Source organism: Ananas comosus, linkage group 21 (genome assembly GCF_001540865.1).
Source record: "Ananas comosus cultivar F153 linkage group 21, ASM154086v1, whole genome shotgun sequence".
Lineage (NCBI taxonomy): Eukaryota > Viridiplantae > Streptophyta > Magnoliopsida > Poales > Bromeliaceae > Ananas > Ananas comosus.
In genome coordinates, this window is record NC_033641.1 from 7515473 (window position 1) to 7539051 (window position 23579).

A 23579-nucleotide genomic window follows, 5' to 3' on the forward strand; every position below is an offset into this window, starting at 1 on the left:
ATAGTCCTATATATAAGATATAATAGGGCTAAACTCTTAACCCGGCTTAAGCATTTTGGGTGGTGGCTAAACCCAAGAGGTTAAGAGAGTTAAGCGTGCTAGGACGGGAGTAGTCCTAGGATGGGTGACCCCCTGGGAAGTTGGGGCATCACATTCACAGTCCCTAGTGAGATTGGGTCAGGCTTTACTATTTCCTACAGAGTGTTGGTGTTCGACCGAGATAGTATAGGTGCATATAGTTATAGATTTATTCCATCTTTCTTACTATACTTGTTTACATCTGTAGACTTAGTCGGTGAGCCGTTGTGGTCGGTAGCGGTACCCACTGAGGACTATTTCTTTTTGCAATAGTTCTCACGCCTAGTTATTGGAATCTTTTGCAGAGCCTTCTTCTTCGGCTGCTGCTGCTGCTGCTGCTGATTCAGACCGTGGAAAGAGAGTCGCGAGTTAGATCCCTTTCCAGTTGCTGCTGAGCTAGAGTATACCAGCTACAGGTAGTGGTAGTTTTTGAGTTCATATACATACTTTTGTTGTATCTTGCCGGAGCGAGTGTTTTGTACACTAGGATGCTTGTATGTATAGTGAACTTTTGTTTATATTTATATCAGCGAGTGTTTTGTACACTAGGATGCTTGTATGTATAGTGAACTTTTGTTTATATTTATATCATTTTTCTTCTAGCAGCTCTATACTACTAGTTGTAGTATTGTTTGATTACAGGTACAGTTGTCGCTTCGTATACAGTAAAAATTTCTTTGTATACGGCGGATTTGTCGGCGTGCCCGGGGAAACAAAAATTCGGGGCGTGACACTTAATATTTGGTATGGAAGATTGGGACATGTGAATTTTAATACTATCAAAAGATTGATGTATCTTGATTTGATTTCTAAATCTGATTTATCTTATCATATATGTGAAATATGTGTGCAAGCTAAGGAGCCTAGAAAGCCATTTAAATCTGTGGATAGAGATTGTGATCTTTTAGAACTCGTGCATAGTGAGTTTGTGATGAAAATAGACCTAGTAAAGGTAAAAATAAATATTTTGTGACATTTATAGATGATCATTCAAAGTATTGTTATGTTTACTTGATCAAATCTAAATATGAGATTTTAAGCAGATTCAAGATTTATAAGGCTGAAGTTGAAAATCAATTAGATAAGAAAATCAAGATTTTAAGGTCTGATCAAGATGGTGAATATACTTCAAATGAGATGACTGCTTTCTGTCAAGATTTTGGAATTGTGCATCAAGTGACTGCACCTTATACACCTCAATCTAATGAAGTTGCTGAACATAAAAATATGACCTTGATGGATATGGTGAATTCGATAATTGTTAGTTCAGGCGTACCTGAGAACTTGTGGGGGAAAGTTTTGATTTTTGCATGTATAATTTTAAATAGAATTTCTCACAAGAATTCTAATGTGTCTCCCTATGAGCTTTGAAAAGATAGGAAGCCTAATCTGAATTATTTTAAAGTGTGGGGGTGTCTAGTTAAAATGAAGATACCTGAAAATAAGAAGAGAAAGATTGGAACTAAAACTGTGGATATAGTTTTTATGGATTATGCACAAGATAGCAATACAAATAGATTTTTGGTGGTGAATTCAGAAATTTGTGAGATTTCTAACAACACTATTATTGAGATTAGAGATGCAGTATATTTTGATAATGTTTTTCCTTTTAGAACTAAAGTAGATAGACCTATTCAAGTTGAAACTATAGCTAGCTCTAGCAGACCTAGAATTACTGAACCTAGAGTAGATTACTTTGATGTTTATGCTCCTGTTGCGAGTGTTGATTGCCTTGGCCTCTATCCATAATTTGATTGTTCATCAAATGGATGTTAAGACAACCTTTCTAAATAGTGATTTGGATGAAGAGATTTATATAAAGCAACCTGAAGGCTTTATAGTTTCTGGGCATGAGAATAAAGTGTGCAAATTGAATAGATCTTTATATGGACTTAAGCAAGCTCCTAAGCAGTGGCATTTGAAATTTGACTTTTTGGTTGTATCAAATGGTTTTCATATAAACATATCTGATGAATGCGTATATTCGAAGGAATATAATGGACAGATAGTGATCTTATGTTTATATGTTGATGATATTTTAATTTTTGGAACTAATATGAATGTGATATATGATGTGAAGAAATTATTAAATAAAAATTTTGATATAAAAGATCTTGGGTAAGCAGATGTTATTCTCAACATGAAGATCATTAAAAAATTGAAAGAAATTATTATGAGCCAATCCCACTACAATGAACAATTATTGAAAAAGTTTGGATACTTTGATTTAAACCTGTAATGACATCTTATGATTCTAGTGTGCATCTTAAAAAGAATATAGTAAATCCAATAGGTCAAAATAAATATTCATAGATTATTGGATTCTTAGGATATTTGGTAGATTACACTAGACCTGATTTGGTTTAAACTGTGAACCGATTGAGAAGATATACCTATAGTCCAAATAGAGAGCATTAGAATGGCTTAGAAAGAGTTTTAAGATATCTGAAGGGGACTGTATCTTATGGATTGCATTACACTGATTTTTCTGCAGTACTGGAAGCATATAGTGATGCCAATTGGATTAGTGATACAGCTGATGTAAAGTCGACTACTGAATTTTTTTTTTCTTCTAGGAGGAGCAACTGTTTCTTGGAAGCCAACTAAATAATTTTTGATTGCTAGAAGTACTATGGAATCTGAACTCATAGCCTTGGATACAACTATAGTAGAAACTAAGTGGATTAGATAATTTCTTTATGATTTGCCACTTATGGAGCGACCTTTAGCACCTATATGTATTCATTATGATTGTAGATCCGCAATAGATAAGTGGGCACATAAAATTAATAACTTGAGTTTGTAAGCCTAATAAATTGAGTGGGCCTGTGGTACACAATCTAACGACAAGAGACCCAATAATAAACCTAACGTTCAGATAGATTGAGTTAGGTCAAAGGCCATGAGCTCTGTAGTTGCGCTCTTATTGCGATTGGTGTGCCTTTTCTATTAGCACGTGTTTTTTGGATAGTTGATTAGTATTTACAATCCCACAGTTATTACCACAGTTTTATAGTTTAAACAAAACGAAGATTGAAGACGCTTTTAAATTTAAGTTTTAAGGGCATGTTTGGTTCGAAGTCGGAATCGGAATTAGAATCGGAATCGAAATAAGCTGGAATTGGAATGGGAATTACTAATTACCTAATTCTGTTTGGTTCGTTATCTGAATCGGAATCGGAATAAGTCATTTTCATTATCAATGCTTGGTTCAGATAGATATAAAAAACGTAATCAAATTAATATGCTAACTCTACCTTTATAATATATTATTTAAATTCAAATTGAAAATTAAATATTAAAAATTTACATCAAAATTTTGAAATAATGTCAAAATTTTAAATCTATTTTTTAAAAAAAAATTAAACTTTGAAGTTGAATTCAAAATATAAAACTAAATTTCGATTTATTCAAATTCAAACTTAAAATTACAATTTAAATTTTAATTTAAATCCATAAATTTAATTTAAGTTTTAAATAAAATTTGAATAAAATTTTATATAAATTAAAATTTAATTTAAATTTAAATTTATAAGTTAGATTCGAAATACTTGATTAAATTTTAATTTTTAATTCAAATTTAAGTTGGGCGCGGGCGCCCTCTTCTCCGTCAGCGCACGCGCGCGACGAGGTTTTTTCCGTCGAACTTGTTCGCCCCACTGCTCCGTGCCGCCTGTCACTTCCTACCAAACAAACAAGAGAATTAATAAAACTCCACTTCTATAACTACAAAACAAACAGCGGGGAAGCAGTAGTTTTCATCGAACTCCACCTCCACCCAAAGTCCACTTCAATCCAAAATTCAGTATTGGTGAAACAAACATGTATAGGTTTTTTGTTTTTTTATTTTTATCATTTTTCCTTCTCCCAACGTGTGGTCTTCTTCATTGGGCTACAAATAAGGCCTGAAGCCACACGCCTGGCCCAATGAGACTTAATTTCATAAATTATTTAAAAATATTAGATTAGTCTAAGCTAAATTAATTTTAGAATACAATTTAGTCAAATTTATATTTGGTGCAAATTTTGTGACTTGTTAGGTACGCTGGGTAGGATTGGACAAATATACAAGTCAGACATTCTAATATATACATACAGAGAGCCCGGCTATGTTTTTTTTAAAAGTATCAAGCATTTGGTATTTGTAAGTTTTCCACCGTTAAATCTATTCCTTTATCAATTCCACCCTTTAGATTATATTATTCCACTAACCAGCAACTTAATTTTAGAGGATCACTATTATTCTAACTTTACAAATTTTCGTCTAAAAGCCGAAAACTTACAAACACCAATGACATGACGTTCAATTATATATATATATATATATATATTTATAAATCTCTATTAATCCCCGTAATTTTTTATACACGTGGTATGTTTAGCTTAATTTGGGGTATATATGTGGGACCTACTTGTTAATTGCGTTTGTATCTGTGTAGATCTACTTTGCTTTCAAAATTATATATACTTCTAACTTTTTAGCCCTAAAATTTAGGGTTTACTAATCGACGGTGGTAATAGCATAAATCCAGAAGTTCAAAAGTTGGAATTTGGTACTTCTAATAATACTAGTGGAGCCCGTGCTTTACAGCGGGTAGAAACCGTAGTAGTAATTAATAATAATAAAATATTAAACATTTTTTTGTGTATCCCACTTGGTATATCCACTAAAGGTCGCGGCGGAAAGGAGAAGTGGGCGTGCATTAGTGAGAAAGAGGGAGGGAGCGAGGGAAGGAAGCGATGGTGTATAACAAAAAATGAGTCGTGAGACCGCGACTATGGGAAGATGGCAGTTCCCTAAAACACACACGAAGCGATACTAGCGCATGGCCATAAAGGCGCTCACCCGCTTAGAATCTAAACAGCTGTATCATATGTGCTTTTTGTGGAAATCTGATTCACCGGCCTTGGTTCAAGGCGTAGTTCACCATCGTGCCCTCAGATGTACATTGGTAAGCACTAAGGGGCTGTTTGGTTGTACGCATTTGCAACTGCAGTGCAGTTGCAAATGCTTACAGCCACAATTCCTTTGTTTGGTTTAGTGTAGTTGAGTTCAACTGCACAAGAAGGCCCAAATGCTGCAGTTGGAACTACATCCAAATTGGTCGTAGCTCCAACTGCAGCAGTTGGTGAGGGATAGGATCACCTACAAATTAATAATAATAAATAAATAAATAAATAGCTAAATAAATAAATAATATATATGTATATAGGTAAATAAAAATACTTATAAATAAACTCATACTAATAAAATTTTTTAGACAATACAAGCTTTGTGCAAAAAATTAATTTTTTTAAATTTATTTTATTTAAAATATAAATATAGTTTTTTTTTTCTAAATTTTATAGAAATTGATCGTGTATGTTAATTAATAAGTTTTAATTAATTATAATATTAAATTGATAAAAAAATAAGAGAATCGTTAATTTTAAAGTTTGATTCTAATAAAATTAAATTAAATTAAAATTTTAAAATGTGTCGATTAATAAGTTGAAGAATTATTGAAAAATATAAAAATATTATATATATCTACTTATTTATTTATAAATAGTAAATTTAAATAATTAATAAATGTATACAATTATTTTATGTTTAGTGAAGGTAACCTCACCACTCTATCTGAAGAGGTGACAAAATTCATAAATACAACTATCAGCTTCATATTACCAAACAGAAGAAATGTAACTGCAGCAGTTGCAACTACGTAAAACCAAACAGACTAGGTGTAGTTACAACTACAGCATTTGCAACTACATGTATTTCCAACTACACTGTTTCTGCAACTACATCCAACCAAACGGCCCCTAAGTAAAGATTCAAATCCGAAAGGTACCTTTGCCGAGTACTTGATATAAGAGATCCAGCATTCTTTTGAGGTGTTTTGAATTTCAGTTTATTTACTTTCTTTATTTCAAGTTTTAAATCATGTAGAGGAATATTAGTTTTTATTGAATTTTTGTGATTTAAAACTTGTTAGACTTCTTGGGCAGCCCAATAATTAATGGGTCTTGTTTGGGAGTCCAGCTAAAGTTTTCTTATGTGAAATTTAATCCCACATTGGAAATTAAAAGGGTGTTGTTGATATATATATATATATTCCTATAATTTTATGTATAATAATAAATAATTTAATAAATAAAAATAATATAATTATAATTTTATATAATTAAAATTTAATTTAAAACAACTAAATTATTTTTTTATACATAAATTATAATAATATGACAATAAAATTATAAAGTAAAAAAAAATTAATACTTGATTAATCAATTTTTATCATATTTTAATTGTACAAACTAATTAAAAAAAAATTAAAACTTAACTAATTAATTTTTATCATATCTTAAATATGCCAACTGAAGAAAAAAGTAATTAATATCATAATTAAATATATTTAAATATAATTATATTTATCTAGTATATATATATATATATATATATATATATATATATATATATATTTTTTTTTTTTTTTCATTTTCCTTCACCGGAATTGACTTTGGCTCACGATGGGCCGAAGTCAATTACGCCGTTTCGGGTTAACTCGTGTTTCGGCCGTATCTATTTTATGACGAATCAAACAACAAAAATGATCGCTTACGACGTAAACGACTTCCCCCCTCTCCACTTCCACCCAAACAAACACACCCTAAACTACTTAATGGTTACATCCTTTTTCGTTGTTGGCTATTTATTATATGTACATCCTTTTTCATCCAAACGTAAAATTGATTTAGTTTCTATTTATATCCGAACCAAACATAACCGTTATAGGAAAAGTTTAAGGATCTTTATGCAAACAAAACTGCTACGTAATTTTGCTTGAGGATAGGGATTAATTTAAATTAGTTGATAAAATTTACTAGGTTATAATTTTCGATAGGAAAAGTTTTGTTTTTTTTTTTTTTTTTTTGAGAGATAGGTAGCATGCTACCCGCTTTGTTTATTTCATTTAAAAAATAAACCTAGTTGGAAATGTGAATCAACTAGGATTCAAACTTAGGTCTCGAGTATCAACCACCAAGCCCTTTGCCACTTGCTCTAGTAACGGTCGGTTCCGATTAGAGATGTCAACGAGTTGGATTCGGGGTGGATTTTTAAAAACCCGAACCCGACCCTGACTCCAAACCCGAACTCGAACCCGCTCGAACCTGAACCCGACGGATTTTAAAAATCCATATCCAAACCCGAATCCGACTAAAAATCCGAAACCCGAACCCGAAAATTTGAACCCGAACTAATTATTTCGTTTTTCAATATTTCAAAATATATTATATTAAATCTAAAATTTTAAAATACAAATTCAAATATAACATTAAATTTATATATATATATATATATATAATACAAAATAAATTCGGGTTCGGGTTTGGGTTGGATACAATCAAAATCCATATTCGAATCCATATCCGTCGGGTTTTTATTTTTTATATCCATATTTGAATCCATATTCATATTTATCGAATATATCCATTTTATTCGGATTCGGATTCGGATTCGAATAAAATTTCGGATATCCATACCCATCGACATCCCTAGCTCCGATAGGAAAAGTTTAAGGATCTCCATGCAATATACTTCAGGGTCCTTCTCACACTTTTCTTATAATTTAAACTTTTAATATTTTAATAGTTTTATTATTCCTGTAAAAAGCTTCGTCGAAAATCGAAACCCTCTTCGTCACGCGTCCTCGTCAAGCTGGGTTCTTTACGTGAAGCGAAGAGAAGGCGCCGCGATCCCATGGAGGCGGAGGAAGCAAAGGTATCCGATTACTCCCCTAAATCGATTTCTCTAATCTTCTTAATTACTCAATTTCGATTCCAATCCGTCTAAATCGCTTCTTCTTGAATCCAAATTTGGTGTTAAATTTGATCGATTTGGTCGTGTAATCGTTCCGCTGTGCCAATTGGTTGCAATCGCGTAGTTGCACCGGGTTTTGAGTTGTTGTGGTCTGTGTTTAAGATTTGGTTAGGGTTTTTGAGTTTGGGAATTGGAATTTGGTGTTTGGAGTGCGTTGGTAGTGAGGCTTGGAAGTCTCTGATGCTGTGATTGAGGCCGATAAAGAGAGCATATTTTGAGTTGGGGATGTGAAATTTTTAGTCTTTTGTGTTAACTTTGATCTCAAAAAGAAATTTTTAGCAAACTTATGAATGCATTCTGATTAGGATGATGTTACTTTTGGGGGAATTTTTGAATTCGATGTTATTGATACGTTGATGGGGTTTTCTCTTGGATGATTTAGGTTTTGAGTAAAGAAAATTCTCTTCTAGGTTGTTTAATTCTTTCTTGATGTTGAGTCAACCACAGGCTCCAATTAAATTCTTCTCATGGATTAGATTTTGCATAAACAAAATTTCTATTTGAACCTTTTGGATTGTTTAATTCCTTCGTGCTAGATTTTTTAGTTAACCTGTTGCTACACCTGGAGAGAATAGTTTGATCCGAATCCATGAGTCACTTGAAAGCCACAATATTGTTAGCAATTGGAAGGATCATCAAGATTAGTAGCTTATTACTTGTAAAACTATGTGATTTTCTGCAGCCATTCGTTCACATCATTAGCCTTAAACCTTCGTGTAAGATTTGGAAACTTGACGATTTTGGGTTATGGAGGGAAAGTGGTGGAAATCCAGTTTATGGAAAAAGCCCAGTTCGGGTGAGAATTCATGACTATGTATTCTACTCAACCATGGAATTCTTTCTAGCATACTGATTGTCGTTCGTACAACTGCGCATCTTTAAAGAGTTTCTACAGTTTTTGTCCACTTGAAAGGACATATACAAGTTAATGGTTCTATTTCTTTTAAATAGGCGTTTACGTTGTTCCGATCAGGATTTTGCGTTAGACTTCATGTAACTATTGTATAAAGTATAAACTGAATATCTAGAGACTTGAGTTTCAACTATGAGAAAGTTACTGCTGCATGTATGCATATAGATTCATTGATCCCTAATAGATACCATCATGAAACTGATTTGGCCCATTTTTAGTTTTTCCTTTTCCCCCCCTTTTTCTATTTATTTGGTGCTGCTGGGAGGTAATCCGAACAGAAAACAACGCATCTACAAGTTCCGTATAGTTAGCATTATTTTATTTGTGCAGTTTGTTTATTTTAAGCTATTCATGCTAATAGGGGTCAAGAAATATATGAACCTTTTATCAAATCAAGCCGTTAGCCTACTTCCCTAGCTATATCTACGACTATAACTCACTCTCATATCTGGAAATTGATGATAACTTGCTGTTTGCTAAGGCACATCTTCGAAGGGTTTTTTATATTGAAATTTCTAATTCCACATACTTCTTACATGCCGTATCATAAAAATGGGATAAATTAGTTGACCTTGGAAACATTCAAATGCATCTTACCAGAGTTGAGCTATGTTAGAACTCGAGTGCTTTTAAAAAACAATTGTAAACATCAACCGGAAGTCTTCATGTTTGTCTCCACTAAATGTGAATTTTAACTGATTTTCTCATTCTTAATAAGTAGACTAAGTATTGATTACTGTACACTTTCTTTTTTGAATTCTGACCGCTAGCATTCCTACTGAGAAACTTCCAGGATAGGTTGTTAGCCATCTCAGAGGAACTTGGTCATGAGATACGTGTATTTATGAACTCACCAAACTCTGCAGCACCCAATGAAACACCTCCTCATGATGGTATATTCTTTAATTGAGTGACTCATGTGTTTTCATCCATTTGTTTTTTACTTTTATTAGATGCATTTGATGTGACTATAGAGGATCATTATGGATATTTTTAATTGATATAGTTGTATGATATTCTGTTGATCTTTTGGATGATTTATGGCAGAGGAACCAGATGACTTTTATGATTTTACTCCTGAGGACTATTTCCGACTTATGGGTGACAGAATTGGAGGTAATAGTGTGAGTGGCAAGTTGCTTATCTGTTTGGATAGAATATTTGTGCTTTCTACTAACTAGATAACCTGTTCTTTTCCCTGATATTTGGGTTTAAAATTCTGTCTGTGAACTAGTTAATTTTAAAAGTTTTGTTAATTGTAGATTTTTTTTTTGACCACTAATATAATATATTATTGACTCAACAAAGTTATGTGCAGCACAATCTCAAGTACTTAAGACTCGTAAAATACGGGAAGCAGAAGCTGCAGCTCGCAGAGCAAGAATTACTAAGGTACAGTTGTACGGATAATGGTCACATACTCGTAATCTAATGTCATGATGAAAAATTATTCTTTTCTCTTGTAAATTTAGGACCCTGCTGCATCTAAACAGTTTTATGTCTTTATGAAACTTATGCAAATTGTGTAACTTGCTTCTGATAAGAATGTTTCGAAATTATCTTCTCATTGAACGAACAAACTCTTTTCCCTGCTTGATATATGAAATATCTTGCTGAGGAAAATTCTTTTGTTGCACTTTCTTAGCCCATATTTAAAGCTTATCTAGAATGATACATGACTTTACTTTTCTAGGGAGAAAATTTATAAATATCATTTTTACTCACTAAAGCATGATTTCCTACCCAAGATTTTTCAATTTGATTATATTTCTTCCCCTTGGAAAAGGGAACTCGACTTAAAAGGAGTTGCATCGTAGTGGTAGATTATGTCCAGTTTATATCTCAGATTACCCTTTCCCTTCAAAAGGTAATGTGATTTTTGATTTTTTCTACAGATTGCTTCTTACTAAATTAATAAGGCATCTTAAAGAGTAAAAAACTAAAATCAAGTAAATAAAGAAGGCTTTCCAATTGATTTTACATGAAACACAAATGTTCAACTTGGTTTTTACAATCCAATTAACTTTCTTTTCATTATATAAATGATGCCAATGAATATATGTATTTGAACAGTATGATGAGAGATTTATTGTGCAAGGAAATGAGTAGCCAATCTTGTGGTGATAATAGGTATTTCTTGTATCCATTTCGCATTAAGTATTCCAAGCTAGTATCTTGTTCCTAGCAATATTCGGTACATTCCGACCAAATTACTGACGTCACCTTAGAAAGTATGTACCGCTGTCCATCACTAAGGTATCATTGTAAAAAAAAATTGCATTATGTCATCTATAAGACTAAAATGGTATATAAGTGCTCTGTTGTTGCAGATAACCAAAGCTACTGTGCCAAGTAAGTTGGAGTTGTTTGGAATGGCAAATCAACTAAGTTACGAATTTTTTTTTTTTCCTTGGCCAACTATAACCTTGAAGAGTATCAGAAAAAGAACCGTCAAATAGTAAAAAGAACTTTCAGTGACTTCATTATATATGCTAGACTTTGTTATCGTCACCCCTTAGTTAAAATTTCTAAAATGACTGGTCTGCAATGGACAGATCCACTAAAAAATGGAAAGCTCTTTTGGAGTAAATAATGTCCATTACGATTAGTTAGCAACAAAGTATAGTAAATTATTGTTATCATTTGTGAACAAATAATATTAGGTTAATGTTTATGCGTTTATTGATACCACTGAAAATTGAGATCATGACAACTGACAAGTACATTTTGTTCTACATAATTATGTGGAAGTTTGTGTGCACTTTGTATGTTGGACTTCTAAGAGAACCTTCCGCTAAGACGCTCACTTTTGTAATTTTATTTTATTTTTTATTTTCTTCTACACTTAGTACTTGGTTTTCCAATTTGTTTCCTGTCTTTATTGTTGACATTATTTTGTATTCGCATAGGCTGTGATAAGAGTTCGTTTTCCTGATAATTACGTCTTTGAGGCCAAGTTTCAACCATCAGACAAGATTCAAAGTTTGATTGATCTTCTAACGAAAGCAATTGCTCGACCAAACGTGCCTTTCTATTTATGTAAGTAATATGGGAATCTATTGCTGTTACAAGCATTACTATGTTTTTGGCATCTTCTTGTTTTCATGTGATTGGCAATTTCTTAGTTATTTTTGTTATTTGATCACATCATTTTGATTTTGTCCAATCTCCAAACCTTGGCTGTTCTCTAAGGAAACTTCAGTTAATTAAATGTGAAATTTATTGTAACTGACTGATGTTATGATGTCACAATCGTCAAGCTGATACCATGTCCAACAATTTAATCTGTTTCTGTGTATTTCACTTTCTTTTAAATGACCGGTGAATTTGAACTTTGTATAATTATATTTCAACTAAAGTGCTTCTGTCAACTGGTGCTTTACTATTATTCGATCTAAGACTGTTATATTAGGTAAATTTTTTTGGGTAAACTTCAATTTGCCCCCTGTTTTAGCTCATTTTCACTTTGCCTCCCCATGGTTCAAAGAACTGCACTTAGCTACCCTGTATTTTGGCTCATTTTCACTTTGCCACTCTATGGTTCAGAAAGTTACATTTAACTAGCCTATGGTTATCTAAAAATATTACTTTGCTATCCTATTTGATAGTAGACTTTTTGGGTAAAAATAGAGATAAAACCATAGGATAGTTAAATACAACTTTTTGAACCACATGGTGGCAAAGTGAAAATAAGCTAAACCACTGGGGGTCAAATTGAAATTTTCCTTTTTTTTATCTATACAGAACCTAGCTATTGAATCAAATATACCATGTTCAAGATTATATTTTCTGTCTCAATTCTCGTATGTCACGTACATAACTTGAACTTTCTGTTGTAAGTCCCTAGAATGCAGATAAAATATGATGTTTTTATGTAAGATAAAGCCAACGATTGTCTAATTTGAGCCCATATCATGGTCCTATATAGAGCTTAGGCTTGTGATAGCAAAGAGCTTGCTTTTACTTTAGCATAAGAAGACTAGTGGAATTACTATCTGGATATTGCTTGATGTTATTTCTTCAGTATTTGTACACATTACGGGATGAACCTTGAGCGGTGAGAATAGCAGAGTCAATCATTTTAAGAAACCAACTAGTAGGTACATTTCTATGGTATGCTGAAATCGTTATGCAAGATAGGATTAATTATATCTCTCAGGCCTCTTTTAGCATTTGTTCTGCACAATGCTCTTAAGTAGCAAATGAGCTTATGAAAAGCATCATCCTATATGCTTTTGTGGTGACTGGTGTGGATGTAGAAAAATTGACTATAACAAACCCTTGCTTGGAGTTTTGGTGAATTTTCAAACAGCCCCTTTGCACGCAGACACATAATACACACAGCAGACACGCTCTCCATGCTCCAAATGGAACCTTTGGACCATTTTTGCCTATATATATTACCATATGGTCATTTTTGCTTATGTATACTAACATCTCTCCTTTCATTAATATGCTAGAAGTTACTAATTCAATCTAATTGTTATACAGATACCACTCCTCCAAAGGAGCGAATAAAAGATACATCGAAAGATTTCTACTCAGCAGGGTTTGCTCCTGGAGCAATTGTCTACTTTTCTTATGATCTGCCGAAAGGTCAGTACTTCTATTTTTATGAAGCACATCGATCTGTAACTTTTCTTTTTGTCCTTTATTTTCAGAACTTCAAAAAGATTTTCATTTTCAAAAAGTGATTTGCAGCTAAGGGGCTTTTGGTTCGACATAAAATTTTGAAAAAAAAAAAAGTTTGGTGGAAAAATAATTTCGAAGAAAAAGAGTTTTACTCTCTCTAGTGTTTGGTTTGTTGGAAAATAACAATAGTTTTCCATCTAGACTTGTTTGGTTTGCAGGAAAAGGAAAACATAGATAAAAACCTATTTTATATTTTTCCTTTATTTTATGTATGTATATTAATTATTAAATATATATAATAATTAGCATGCTATATATGAGAGAGAGGTCTACGCTCACGCAGTCCACGAGGTCCACTTCACCTCATGGACCGTGTGACCCACGCAATGAGCCGCAATGCTTTGCCAATGAATGCTCAAAAATAACGAAATCCGAAAACACAATTTTTTCCAAAAATTTGTAAAATATTTTACGAGAAAGCAATTTTATGTAGAACCAAATTAGAAATTATTTTTCGAATCAAAACTACTTTTCGGGCTAGTTTTATATGGAACCAAACATACCCTAATTTGGTGGTGGTAATAATGAGTGAACAAACTTATTGTACAACTTTGCATACAACTTTGCATACTCATAAAAATATAGACAAATGTGACACCCCAATAGTCCCGGAATAGGTGGAAACGGGGTTGTGATTGGATATATTAGAGATCATGGATCCACTAGCAATAATAACTCATTGGGCACATACCACCGTGTTAGGGACTTAGCATTTTTTCCCATATTTCTCCTATGCAATCATCCAAAGGAGATTGTTGCCAGAGGTTGTGTTGGAGTCTTCTAGAACCATCTCTGGGTATCAAGATTGCGGACGTGGAAGCTAAGTAGTCAAAGTGTCCCTTAGAGTTTCTAAGAGAGGTAATAAATAGTCTCTTGGGAGGTCGTAGCCTCCCCTTTTTGGCTTGTAGTTTTGCGCCACTTGGTGGTTTTCTATTTGGTCTATTGGGCGGCGAGTGGCCATGTATACTTGTGGCCTCTACCCCCTCAGGATAACTCAGATTATACTTCTTTACTCTCAAGCAATGTAATACAACATTCCTCTCTCTCTATCTCTCTTTCTTATACTTAGTCTTAGGTCTAGTAGGTCTAAGCTAGCAAGTAGAGTGGCATGCTTGCTCACTTTACGAGGAAAGGCGAGCGCCGCACGGTCTTGACAAGCACTTATTGCTCAAGTCCATGACAGTTGGTATCAGAGCGAGTTCGAAAACTGGGAGCTATGTCATCGTCGAATGCTGCCGTCGTTGACATTGTCCCTGAGCCCAAGCACTCCAAGCGCGGCAAAAATAAGGAGCCGCCGACCAATGCGAGAGAATCTAGTTCGCTCGAGGACCGCATGGGCTTGATGGAGATGCTGTTGCGAGAGAAGAAAAGCACTATTCTATTCTATCCCAACACGTGGGGATGATGGAGGACGAGTTGCATGCAATGGAGGACAGTGTTGCGACTACCATGGCGACTTTCAGACAACAACTCAAGCAATTTCGGAGTGACCTCGCCCGTCGCGAGGATGAGTGGATGGTGTTGGTGGAGGACTTTGTTACTAGGGTCGATGAGGTCGAGGACCTCAAGATGAGGGTGACAATCCTTGAGAAAGTGGTAGCTCATGGTGTTGAAACGCAAAACAAGCACACCTCGAAGATCCACGTCCCTGAATTTTCCAATGCTTTAAGGGCATGCGCTATGAGAAGGAAATTGATAATTTCTTATGGCACATGAAGTGCTACCTCAAGGCGTTGCATTTGGAGGACGAGGAAGATAAGTTCCAAACCGCTTTCATATACTTCACGGACGACGCAATGCTATGGTGGCGTCGGCGGTCGGCGGAGGCTGAGAAGGGCCAATGTGAGCTTAAGATCTGGGAGCACTTTGTGCGCCAGCTCAAGGCGCAGTTCTACCTAGAGCACGTGGAATACCTTGTGTGGAGGCAACTTCAACGACTCAAACATCGATGGACATTGAAGGAGTATGTCTAGGAGTACTCTAAGCTAATATTGACAATCACCAATAAGGATTGGTTATTCTTCTTCCTAGATGGGCTTCAACCATGGGTCAACAAGAAGCTTGTGGGGCAAATTGTCAAGGACCTGAACTCTGTGATAGGTTTGGCAGCGAAATTGCTCGAATATGAGCGAATCGAGGGCTATCATGGTAAACCACCCAAGGCGAGCGAGGCCAAAGGTGGGGGAGAGCACCGCAATACAGGGGACGAGAAGGGACACAGAATTTGGCTCCGCCACACAAAAACCTTATGTGCTATGTGTGCAGCGAGAACTATCGGGTGCGGGACTACCCAAACAAGAACAAGAAGGAGGAGAAACAAGTGGTTGTAGTCCAAGCTGAGGGTAAGGACGAGGCAGAACTGCCGAGGATGGGTGCGCTAAGGCTTGTCAATGCGGTTCGTGGGCAGCCAAGAGGTGGCAAGCTCCATAGGAGGGAGCTGATGTTTATCGATGTGACCCTCAACGGGAGGGCCACATGAGCGATGATCGCCACTGGCACGATACAACCTTGTCCTGAGGTAAAGGCCAAGTAGTTTGACCTCAAGCTGGAGAAGAATACAAGTCGCATCAAGACTGTCAACTCCGAGGCGTGACCTATCACAAGAGTTGCAGAGGGCGTGGAGAAAGCCATCGGCCCGTAGAGAGGCATGGCCAATCTCATGGTCGAACCGCTCGATGACTTTGGAGTGATCCTTGGGATGGACTTCTTAGCTTCGTCGAAGTGGGTGCTGAGCTTCACGGATCAGTCAGCCCTATGCATGGTCTTGATGTGTCGGGGAGAGCCGACGAAGGACCAAACCCTAACAGCCTTGCAACTTTGCTAGGAGGTGAAGTACGAGGGGGTACTCAACTATAAGGGCCTTGAGGAGGAGGACCTGGATGAGAGCGAGGCTGTCAAGCCAAAGAAGTTCCTGGAGCAACTTGCACCCAATCAAGGGGTAGAGCGCCCTGTTGAGCGCAAAGCCGAGGATGAGCGGGCGACCTTGGGAGTCCCGTAGCTCGGCGGTGTGCGAGTGCATGTCAAGGAGGACAAGCACATTCGACAACTTGGACTCGATGACAGACTTCTTCGCATAGCGAGATGACTAGTGTTCATGCTCAACGGGGCAAGGCACTGGGAGCAGGTGCAGAAGCAAATGCGGATTACGATAGAGAAGTTGAGGCCGCGCAAGCGCAAAGGCACGGGTGACTGCAAGCAGCGCTACATGGACTGAGATTAGCACAACACGCGGCGAAGGCATCTACGCATTAGGTAGGGCGGGTTGTTAGGGACTTAGCATTTTTCCCCGATTTCTCTTTTGCAATCATCCAAACTCCGAAGAAGATTGTTGCTGGAGGTTTTGCCGGAGTCTTCTAAAAGCGTCTCTACGAGTATTGAGACTGCAGGCGTGGAAACCGAGGAGTCAAGTGTCCCTTCGAGTTTCTAGGAAAGATAATAAATAAGGTCTCTTGGGAAATCGTAGCCTCCTCTTTTGGCTTGTATCCTTACGCCACTTGGTGCCTTCTATTTGGTCCATTGGGCGACGAGTGGCCTATATATATACTTTTGGCCTCCACCCCATCAGGATAACTCAGTTTGTACTTTTCTACTCAAGCAATATAATACAACATTCCTCTCTCTCTCTCTCCTTCTCTCGTACTTAGTTTTAGGGCAAGTAGGTCCAAACTAGCAAGTAGAGAGGTAGGCTTGCTTATTTCACGGGGGAAGGCGGGAGCCGCATGGTTTTGGCAAGAACTTTTGCTTAAGTCCGTAACAATCGGCCCAAAATGCTAAGTCTAGTTATTGTTACTAGAGTCTATGGTCTTTTATATACCCAATTACAATTCCGTTTTCATCCAATGTAGAACTATTGAGGTGTCACAATCTCTCCCCGTTTAGGCAGTGATGTTCAGCTCAATCACACATATAGCCAAAGATCATCAGGTAATGTGAGGCCCACCTTACGATCAGAGCCAGTTCACCAACTGGAACTGTGAGGTGGGCCTCACATCGCCTGGTGATATTGGGTTGTATATGTGATTAGACCGACGAGGACGTCAAGGCCTAAATGGGGGGAGTCTATGATACCCCAATTGTCCCACATAAGATGAAAACGGGATTGTGATTGGTATGTAAGAGACCATGGACCGTAGTAATACTAACTGGACTTGAGTATTTTGGGCCGGTGGTTTGAGCCTAACGAGTTATTATTACTAGTGGGTCGGATTATTACAACAAATTTATTTGATAACATTGTAACGGAAATGCTTGAAATTATTGTACCTATGATTCTTCTTTATGTAACTCGCCTTATGTTGGCATGCCAAATTCTTTCTCTAGTTCAATGCTAAGAATTCAAATCTTGTAGTTTCTTTGTTTTTTCCATTTGTCTTGGTCCACATGAAGTGATTATTATTCTATGTTTAAAACTTGACTCAATCTGCTGTATAAAATTGTTTCAGTTAGTTCCATGAGGATTGTTAAGCATCTAACATCATGAAAACCGGCTAATCCGTGTAAGACAATTTCATATCGACTATTGCATAACTTGGCTTTACAGTTAAGGTTTGATCTTCCCCTTCCTCAACCCTCTTCGCAGTAGCTCCCTGCTTTTCTAGCTTGGGCTCCCTGTTTTTTGCTCCCTCTCTTAGTTCTTTCTTGGATTTTATATATTTTTTTATTTCTTTCTTTTAGATGCGTTTTTGTCATCTTTTTCTTTCCGTCTTTGTCCTCTGTTGAACCGTTTTTGTAGCTAATTCATTTCCCTAATGAACAATGCGGGTTGAGGTTGTTTACCTCTTTGTTACAGCCTATTTTTTATATTTTGTTTCCTTTCATAAATCATAAGCAGATTTTTGTATCTTTAATCATCTAATACGACGAAGTGTTTAATCAATTATTAATTCATTTCCTATATTGCAGATTCAGAGTTAAATAGCGAAGCTCTGACAGGGCCTTATCTTCGTGAAGACATCCGATCTTTAAATGGACTTGAGCTTCCCTCCAAACAAGAACAAGCCGATCCTGCCAATTCTCAGCCAGAAGCTCCTGTAATCGAGGCTCCTCCTCCTGCTTCTGATCCCAATCCAGCACCGAAGAAGCCAACGAAACCGAAGTGGCTTAAATTATAAACACCCTGAGGGTAAGTTTTTGCATTATACTTTCATAAATTTTGTACCGGAGGAGCAAAGTGCATGAAATTTTGTCACCATGAGTTTATGCTTGACTGAAACAGAGATGTATGGGTTGCATATTTTAGTTTTGTAAAGACATTGATAGGATGACGACTAATGTTTTATCGTTTCGAACCTATCATTCCCCGCTGCATTGCTTTCTTTTTCCGGAAATCAGAACAAATATTATATTCTTTTGTTGTCCTTCTTGTAGTTGATGGAAGTTTGGAACCTTGAAGGCGCCCCATGATCAAAACCTCCTCTAACATCCTTGCAATGGATGTTTCCATATCGTAAACAGGCCAAAGAGCAACAACTTTTCTCAGGGTTTTGTTCCGCATGAGATTGTTATCGCTTTGCCGTGCACCGAAGAATTATGTAATGCTTATCCTGTAACATATGGTAACTAGGAAATAGTGCACAGTTATGGTGTTTTGCTTCACTTCTGGTTTCTTCTTCTACTTCCGTCGCACCGCCTCACCTTCTGCTATTATTCTTTCCCTAGTTGCTACCAATGGTTTCATTTGTTAGGGTCTGTTTGATCAGCTGAAGTTTCTACATAGTTTTCTTTCACAAGGAATTTGTATGAAGAAGATATTTCTTTTTTTTTTCCCTTAAAAAATCTCTTTTGACGAGGACATCTTTTGCCCTGTGATAATAAGTCCACAAGACTAATAAGTTGAGTTGGATAAGCGTAATAAGTTGAGTGGGGTTGTGGTTCACAAAAGACTTAACGATAAGAGGTCCAACAATAGAATTAATGTTTAGGTTGGTTAAGTCAGGTTGAAGTCCGCGAGTGGGTTTTCTATCAGTACATGCTTTTGGAACAGTTGGTTAGCGCTTACGATTCACGGTTTATAACTAATTTGTAGGTTAAAAAAATAACTTTTCATTGAACTACACTTAGCTAAAAAATTATTTTTGCACCACTATTTATTTGATTGAAAGTCAGTGTCTTCAAAATTTAAATTCTCTCACTTTCTATGCTTATTTCATTAAAAATTCTCACACTATCACACAAAAGAATGAAAAAAGTTACAGCAGTAATTTTTTTTTTTTAAATCACTTTCTCTATCTGTTTTATCTTTCGTAGTTAACTCCGTCACGGCCAGAGCAAAATCAATTACAGCATTACGAAAAAGTACAGTTACAGCCGAACTTAAAATAAAAGTGGACACATACAAAGAAAATCACATCAACCCCCCACACTTTTACTGAAACAAACAAACCAAGTTTTGAAATGTCTTCCGATTTTTTGGAGCCGCTGAGTAATCGGAACTGGCGCTGGAACAACGCATTTGATTTCCAAACTAGTCCTAAATTCTATCCGCATTGATCGTTAATAATAAGATGTTTTTGCATCGATTCTGAGTGGAAAGGATTAGCATCCAAATCCCAGACACTCAGCATTAACTAACAAGTTTTAAAAAGCACTCAACCAACCTTTATTTGTACAATGCCATCTCAATTTCTTTACTTACTTTTACAGGACATGGTTCGTTGAGCTTATGTGTTTAATAGAAAAAAGATTTCCCTCATGTTTGGTTCACCTATTTTAGACTATGGAATCGGAATGGAATTCATTGATTCCGATTGTTGCCGTTTGTTTTATAGGAATCGAATTCCGATTTTCATTCCACTCCGGAATGGGAATGGCCAAATCCATTTATGACCCAATCCGGCTTTAAATCCCGGATTGGTTCATTCCAAAGTAACTATTCAAAATCCTCTTTCATCAACACCTACCTCCTCTCCCTTCACCACTTTCCTCTCTCTTAATTAAAATCCTCTCTAAAAAATTTTAAATTTTCATTCCGATTTCCATTCCAATAATGAACCAAATATTTTTGGATGATTCGTCATTCCATTTCCCATTCCAAAGCAATCTAATTCCATTTCCCATTCTTATTTCAATCATGAACCAAACATGCCCTAACAGTTGAGAATTATTCAGGAGTTTAAACCAGAGGAAGCACTCCTAATCCTACCTAACAAAAAAGCTAGTGCGCGGGAAACTTTATTTCAGAGAACAGTCTTCTTCTGCCTGGAACAGTATTTTTCATCCGTTTGGTTCTAAAAAAAAAGAGTTATTTTAGTAAAATGAGTGAATTTGCATGTTTGGTTCTAAAGTTATGAAACAAATGACATTTTAGTCTTCAAACTTTTATTTGTTGTAATTTTTGGTTCGAACTTTAAGAATTGTTGCAATCAAGTCTTGCAACTCAATTTAGACGTTTGTTTATAAAATAACTAATACATAGTATCTCTAGCATTTTCTTATTTTACTTTTATATTGTTGGAATTTTTTTTTGATCTTTTAGTAAAATATTCTTTAAAAGCAATTTGAAAGTTTAATTTCAGTTTTAGAAAAATTTTGAAAAGAAATTAAATAATAAATACTATAGAGAAAATGATTAGAAAAGGCCTGTGGATCGACACGTGGAGAGCACTGTTCTAGAAGCGAAATTGTCCCTCCATGTGCGAGACTTTCCGGCAATTACTTCCAGCGATACAATGTCCACGTTCCGCCCCGTCGGCACGCTTTCAAGGTGGCGCAGAATGAACCCAACAAACTTTAGGGTGCGTTTGGTACCGGGGATATCCTGAAACAACATGGGATATCCCCCGAGTTGTAACCAAACGGCAGAAGAACAGGGAGGAACGGATTATTCCGGTCAAAGCGGGTTATTCTGGGTTGTTCTGGAACAATCCGTTAAAAATTGTTCCTAGGGTAATTGAGAACAACTTTGTTCTTCTCTTTATTTTATTAAATAAATAGATATATAAATAAATATATTAATATAAATATTATTTTTATGATAATATATTTATACTTAAATTTTATTATATAATATAAATTAATTAAATTTAATATTTTATTTATTTTATTAAGTTTTATTATTTATATATTAATATTTAATTATTTTATCTTATATTAAGTATTGTATATATAATTATTTTTTCATGCATTATATATTTTTTAAAATTTGTATTGAAATTTATACTATTATTAATTAATATTATAAGGAAATCATTACATATATTATGGATAAATTATATAAAATAAATTATTATTATGTATAGTAAAATAAATATATTATTTTAAATTAAATTGTTATATAAAATATTATATTATAAATTACTATAAGAAATAATTTTATATAAAATATACTAATATAAATTAATTATTTTATTTTTAAAAATATATTTAGACATTGTTCTACACTATTTATCCAGACGCTACTAAAGATATCCTCTAGAATATCTCCGAATGCATCCAAACATAATTTCCAATTGTTCTATCTTGTACCGAAATATCTCCTGTTTCGGGAACAACAAAAGTTGTGAAATACCGACCGTCCCTAAAACAAGTGGCAAAGGGCTTGGTGGTTGGTACCCGAGATCCAAGTTTGAATCATAGTTGATTCACATTTCCAGCTAAGTTTATTTCTAAATGAAATAAACGAAGCGGGTAGCGTGCTACCTATCTCTCAAAAAAAAAAAAAAAAAAAAAGTTGTGAAATACTAAAATTCAGCGAAAATCAGCACAAAAGATTAATGGCGACTCGTGCCGTGCGTATGTTTAATCGAAAGTATAACTTTCATTTTCTCTTAAACAATTAACTTGAGAATAAATGTGTATATAAATAATAATAACATACTTTTAGTTTTCATTGTGAGACTAATTCTCAAATGTGGAAACCTTAGTTGGGCTTCCAGGCAAAATTCATCAAGTATTGGGCTGCCTAAAAAGCCTAATAAATTTTAAATCATTAAAAAACCGTAATAAAATCTAACATATTATTATATTATAGTTCGAATTGAAGCTGAAGGCTTAAGGGTTTATTTTATTCAATAGATTAAGCAGCAAATATAGTATAATTATACGACTGAAAAAGGAAGAGGGTTTTAAACTTTTAATTATATAAGACAATATTCAAATATTTAATCAATCTTTAAAAGAAAAAAAAAAAAGACATTCTAAAATTAATGGTATGTAATTAAGAAAATTTGCCATGATAATATGCCCTCACAGCTGTATCTATTTTAAGTCTACTTTTGAAGCTAATAGTGTTTGTGAATGGAATCCTTTTTTTTGTATTTCAAAAGGAGAGATGTAATCGGCTGAATAAAAATAATATAAAATAAATGGTATATAGTAGACTTCCAACAGCTTCACAGCATGTTTCTCTCTCTCTCTCTCTCTCTCTCATGTACAAACATGTGTTAAGTATAAAAATATTTAAATATCATTATCTAATATAGTATCAGAGTAGAAGGTCATGAGTTCGAGTCACTCCAATCTCTTGGCATTATTAACTTCTTCCTATTAAATTCAAGTTCATGTCATGCGCCTACAAAAAGTCTCAAGTCCAGACATAAGGAAAAGTGTTAAATACAGTTCTTTATCAGCTTAAATTTTTAGAGAACAATGTTTATTTAACAACAGGTAATATTAAAATTATTATTAGAAAACAGAAGGATCATAACATGTGGTGTTAAAATTATTATTAAAAATCAAAAGGATCATGTGCCTCTCTGTCTCTCTCTCATGCACAAACATGTGATATTAAAATGATTATTCGATAGGAGAAAAAAAAGCCATCATGTGCTCAGCATGTGAGTCCCCAAAACTATGTGAAGAAACACTTTAGGGATAACTTCAAAACCCCCGTGGTTTCGCATTTTCTCACTTTAGTATCCTATGATTTAAAGTGTATCAATTTGCCCCCCTGTTGTTTCGTTTTTCTCTTTTTTTTATCAATTTTATTATTTTTTTTTCTTAAATCAGTGATAAAATTAAAATTAAAAGATACTAAAGTAAATATTCGATAAATGTAGATGAATATATGATGTTTTTTGTATATAATTTAACGAAATA

General features: G+C 34.9%; 1 protein-coding gene across 2 annotated transcripts; it reads left to right on the forward strand.

Annotated features, from left to right (window-relative positions):
• LOC109726800 (plant UBX domain-containing protein 1) lies at positions 7683-19335 on the forward strand. Of its 2 annotated transcripts, XM_020256588.1 has the most exons (9): positions 7685-7840; positions 8622-8735; positions 9646-9745; positions 9900-9968; positions 10171-10244; positions 11762-11891; positions 13344-13448; positions 18447-18666; positions 18912-19335. In XM_020256588.1, exons 1-8 carry the CDS (start codon positions 7820-7822, stop codon positions 18653-18655), a joined length of 822 nt encoding a protein of 273 aa, XP_020112177.1. In that variant the 5' UTR covers positions 7685-7819; the 3' UTR covers positions 18656-18666; positions 18912-19335. The 2 variants fall into 2 exon arrangements, with proteins under 2 accessions (XP_020112178.1, XP_020112177.1); XM_020256589.1 differs by lacking the exon at positions 8622-8735 and having other exon boundaries at positions 7683-7840.

Excerpts from the sequence above, each read along its gene's own strand:
- LOC109726800 (XM_020256588.1), top strand. The coding sequence starts at position 7,820 with ATGGAGGCGGAGGAAGCAAAG. Across the intron at positions 11,892-13,343 it reads AAACGTGCCTTTCTATTTAT|ATACCACTCCTCCAAAGGAG; the intron begins GTAAGTAATATG and ends ATTGTTATACAG. Across the intron at positions 13,449-18,446 it reads TTCTTATGATCTGCCGAAAG|ATTCAGAGTTAAATAGCGAA; the intron begins GTCAGTACTTCT and ends CCTATATTGCAG.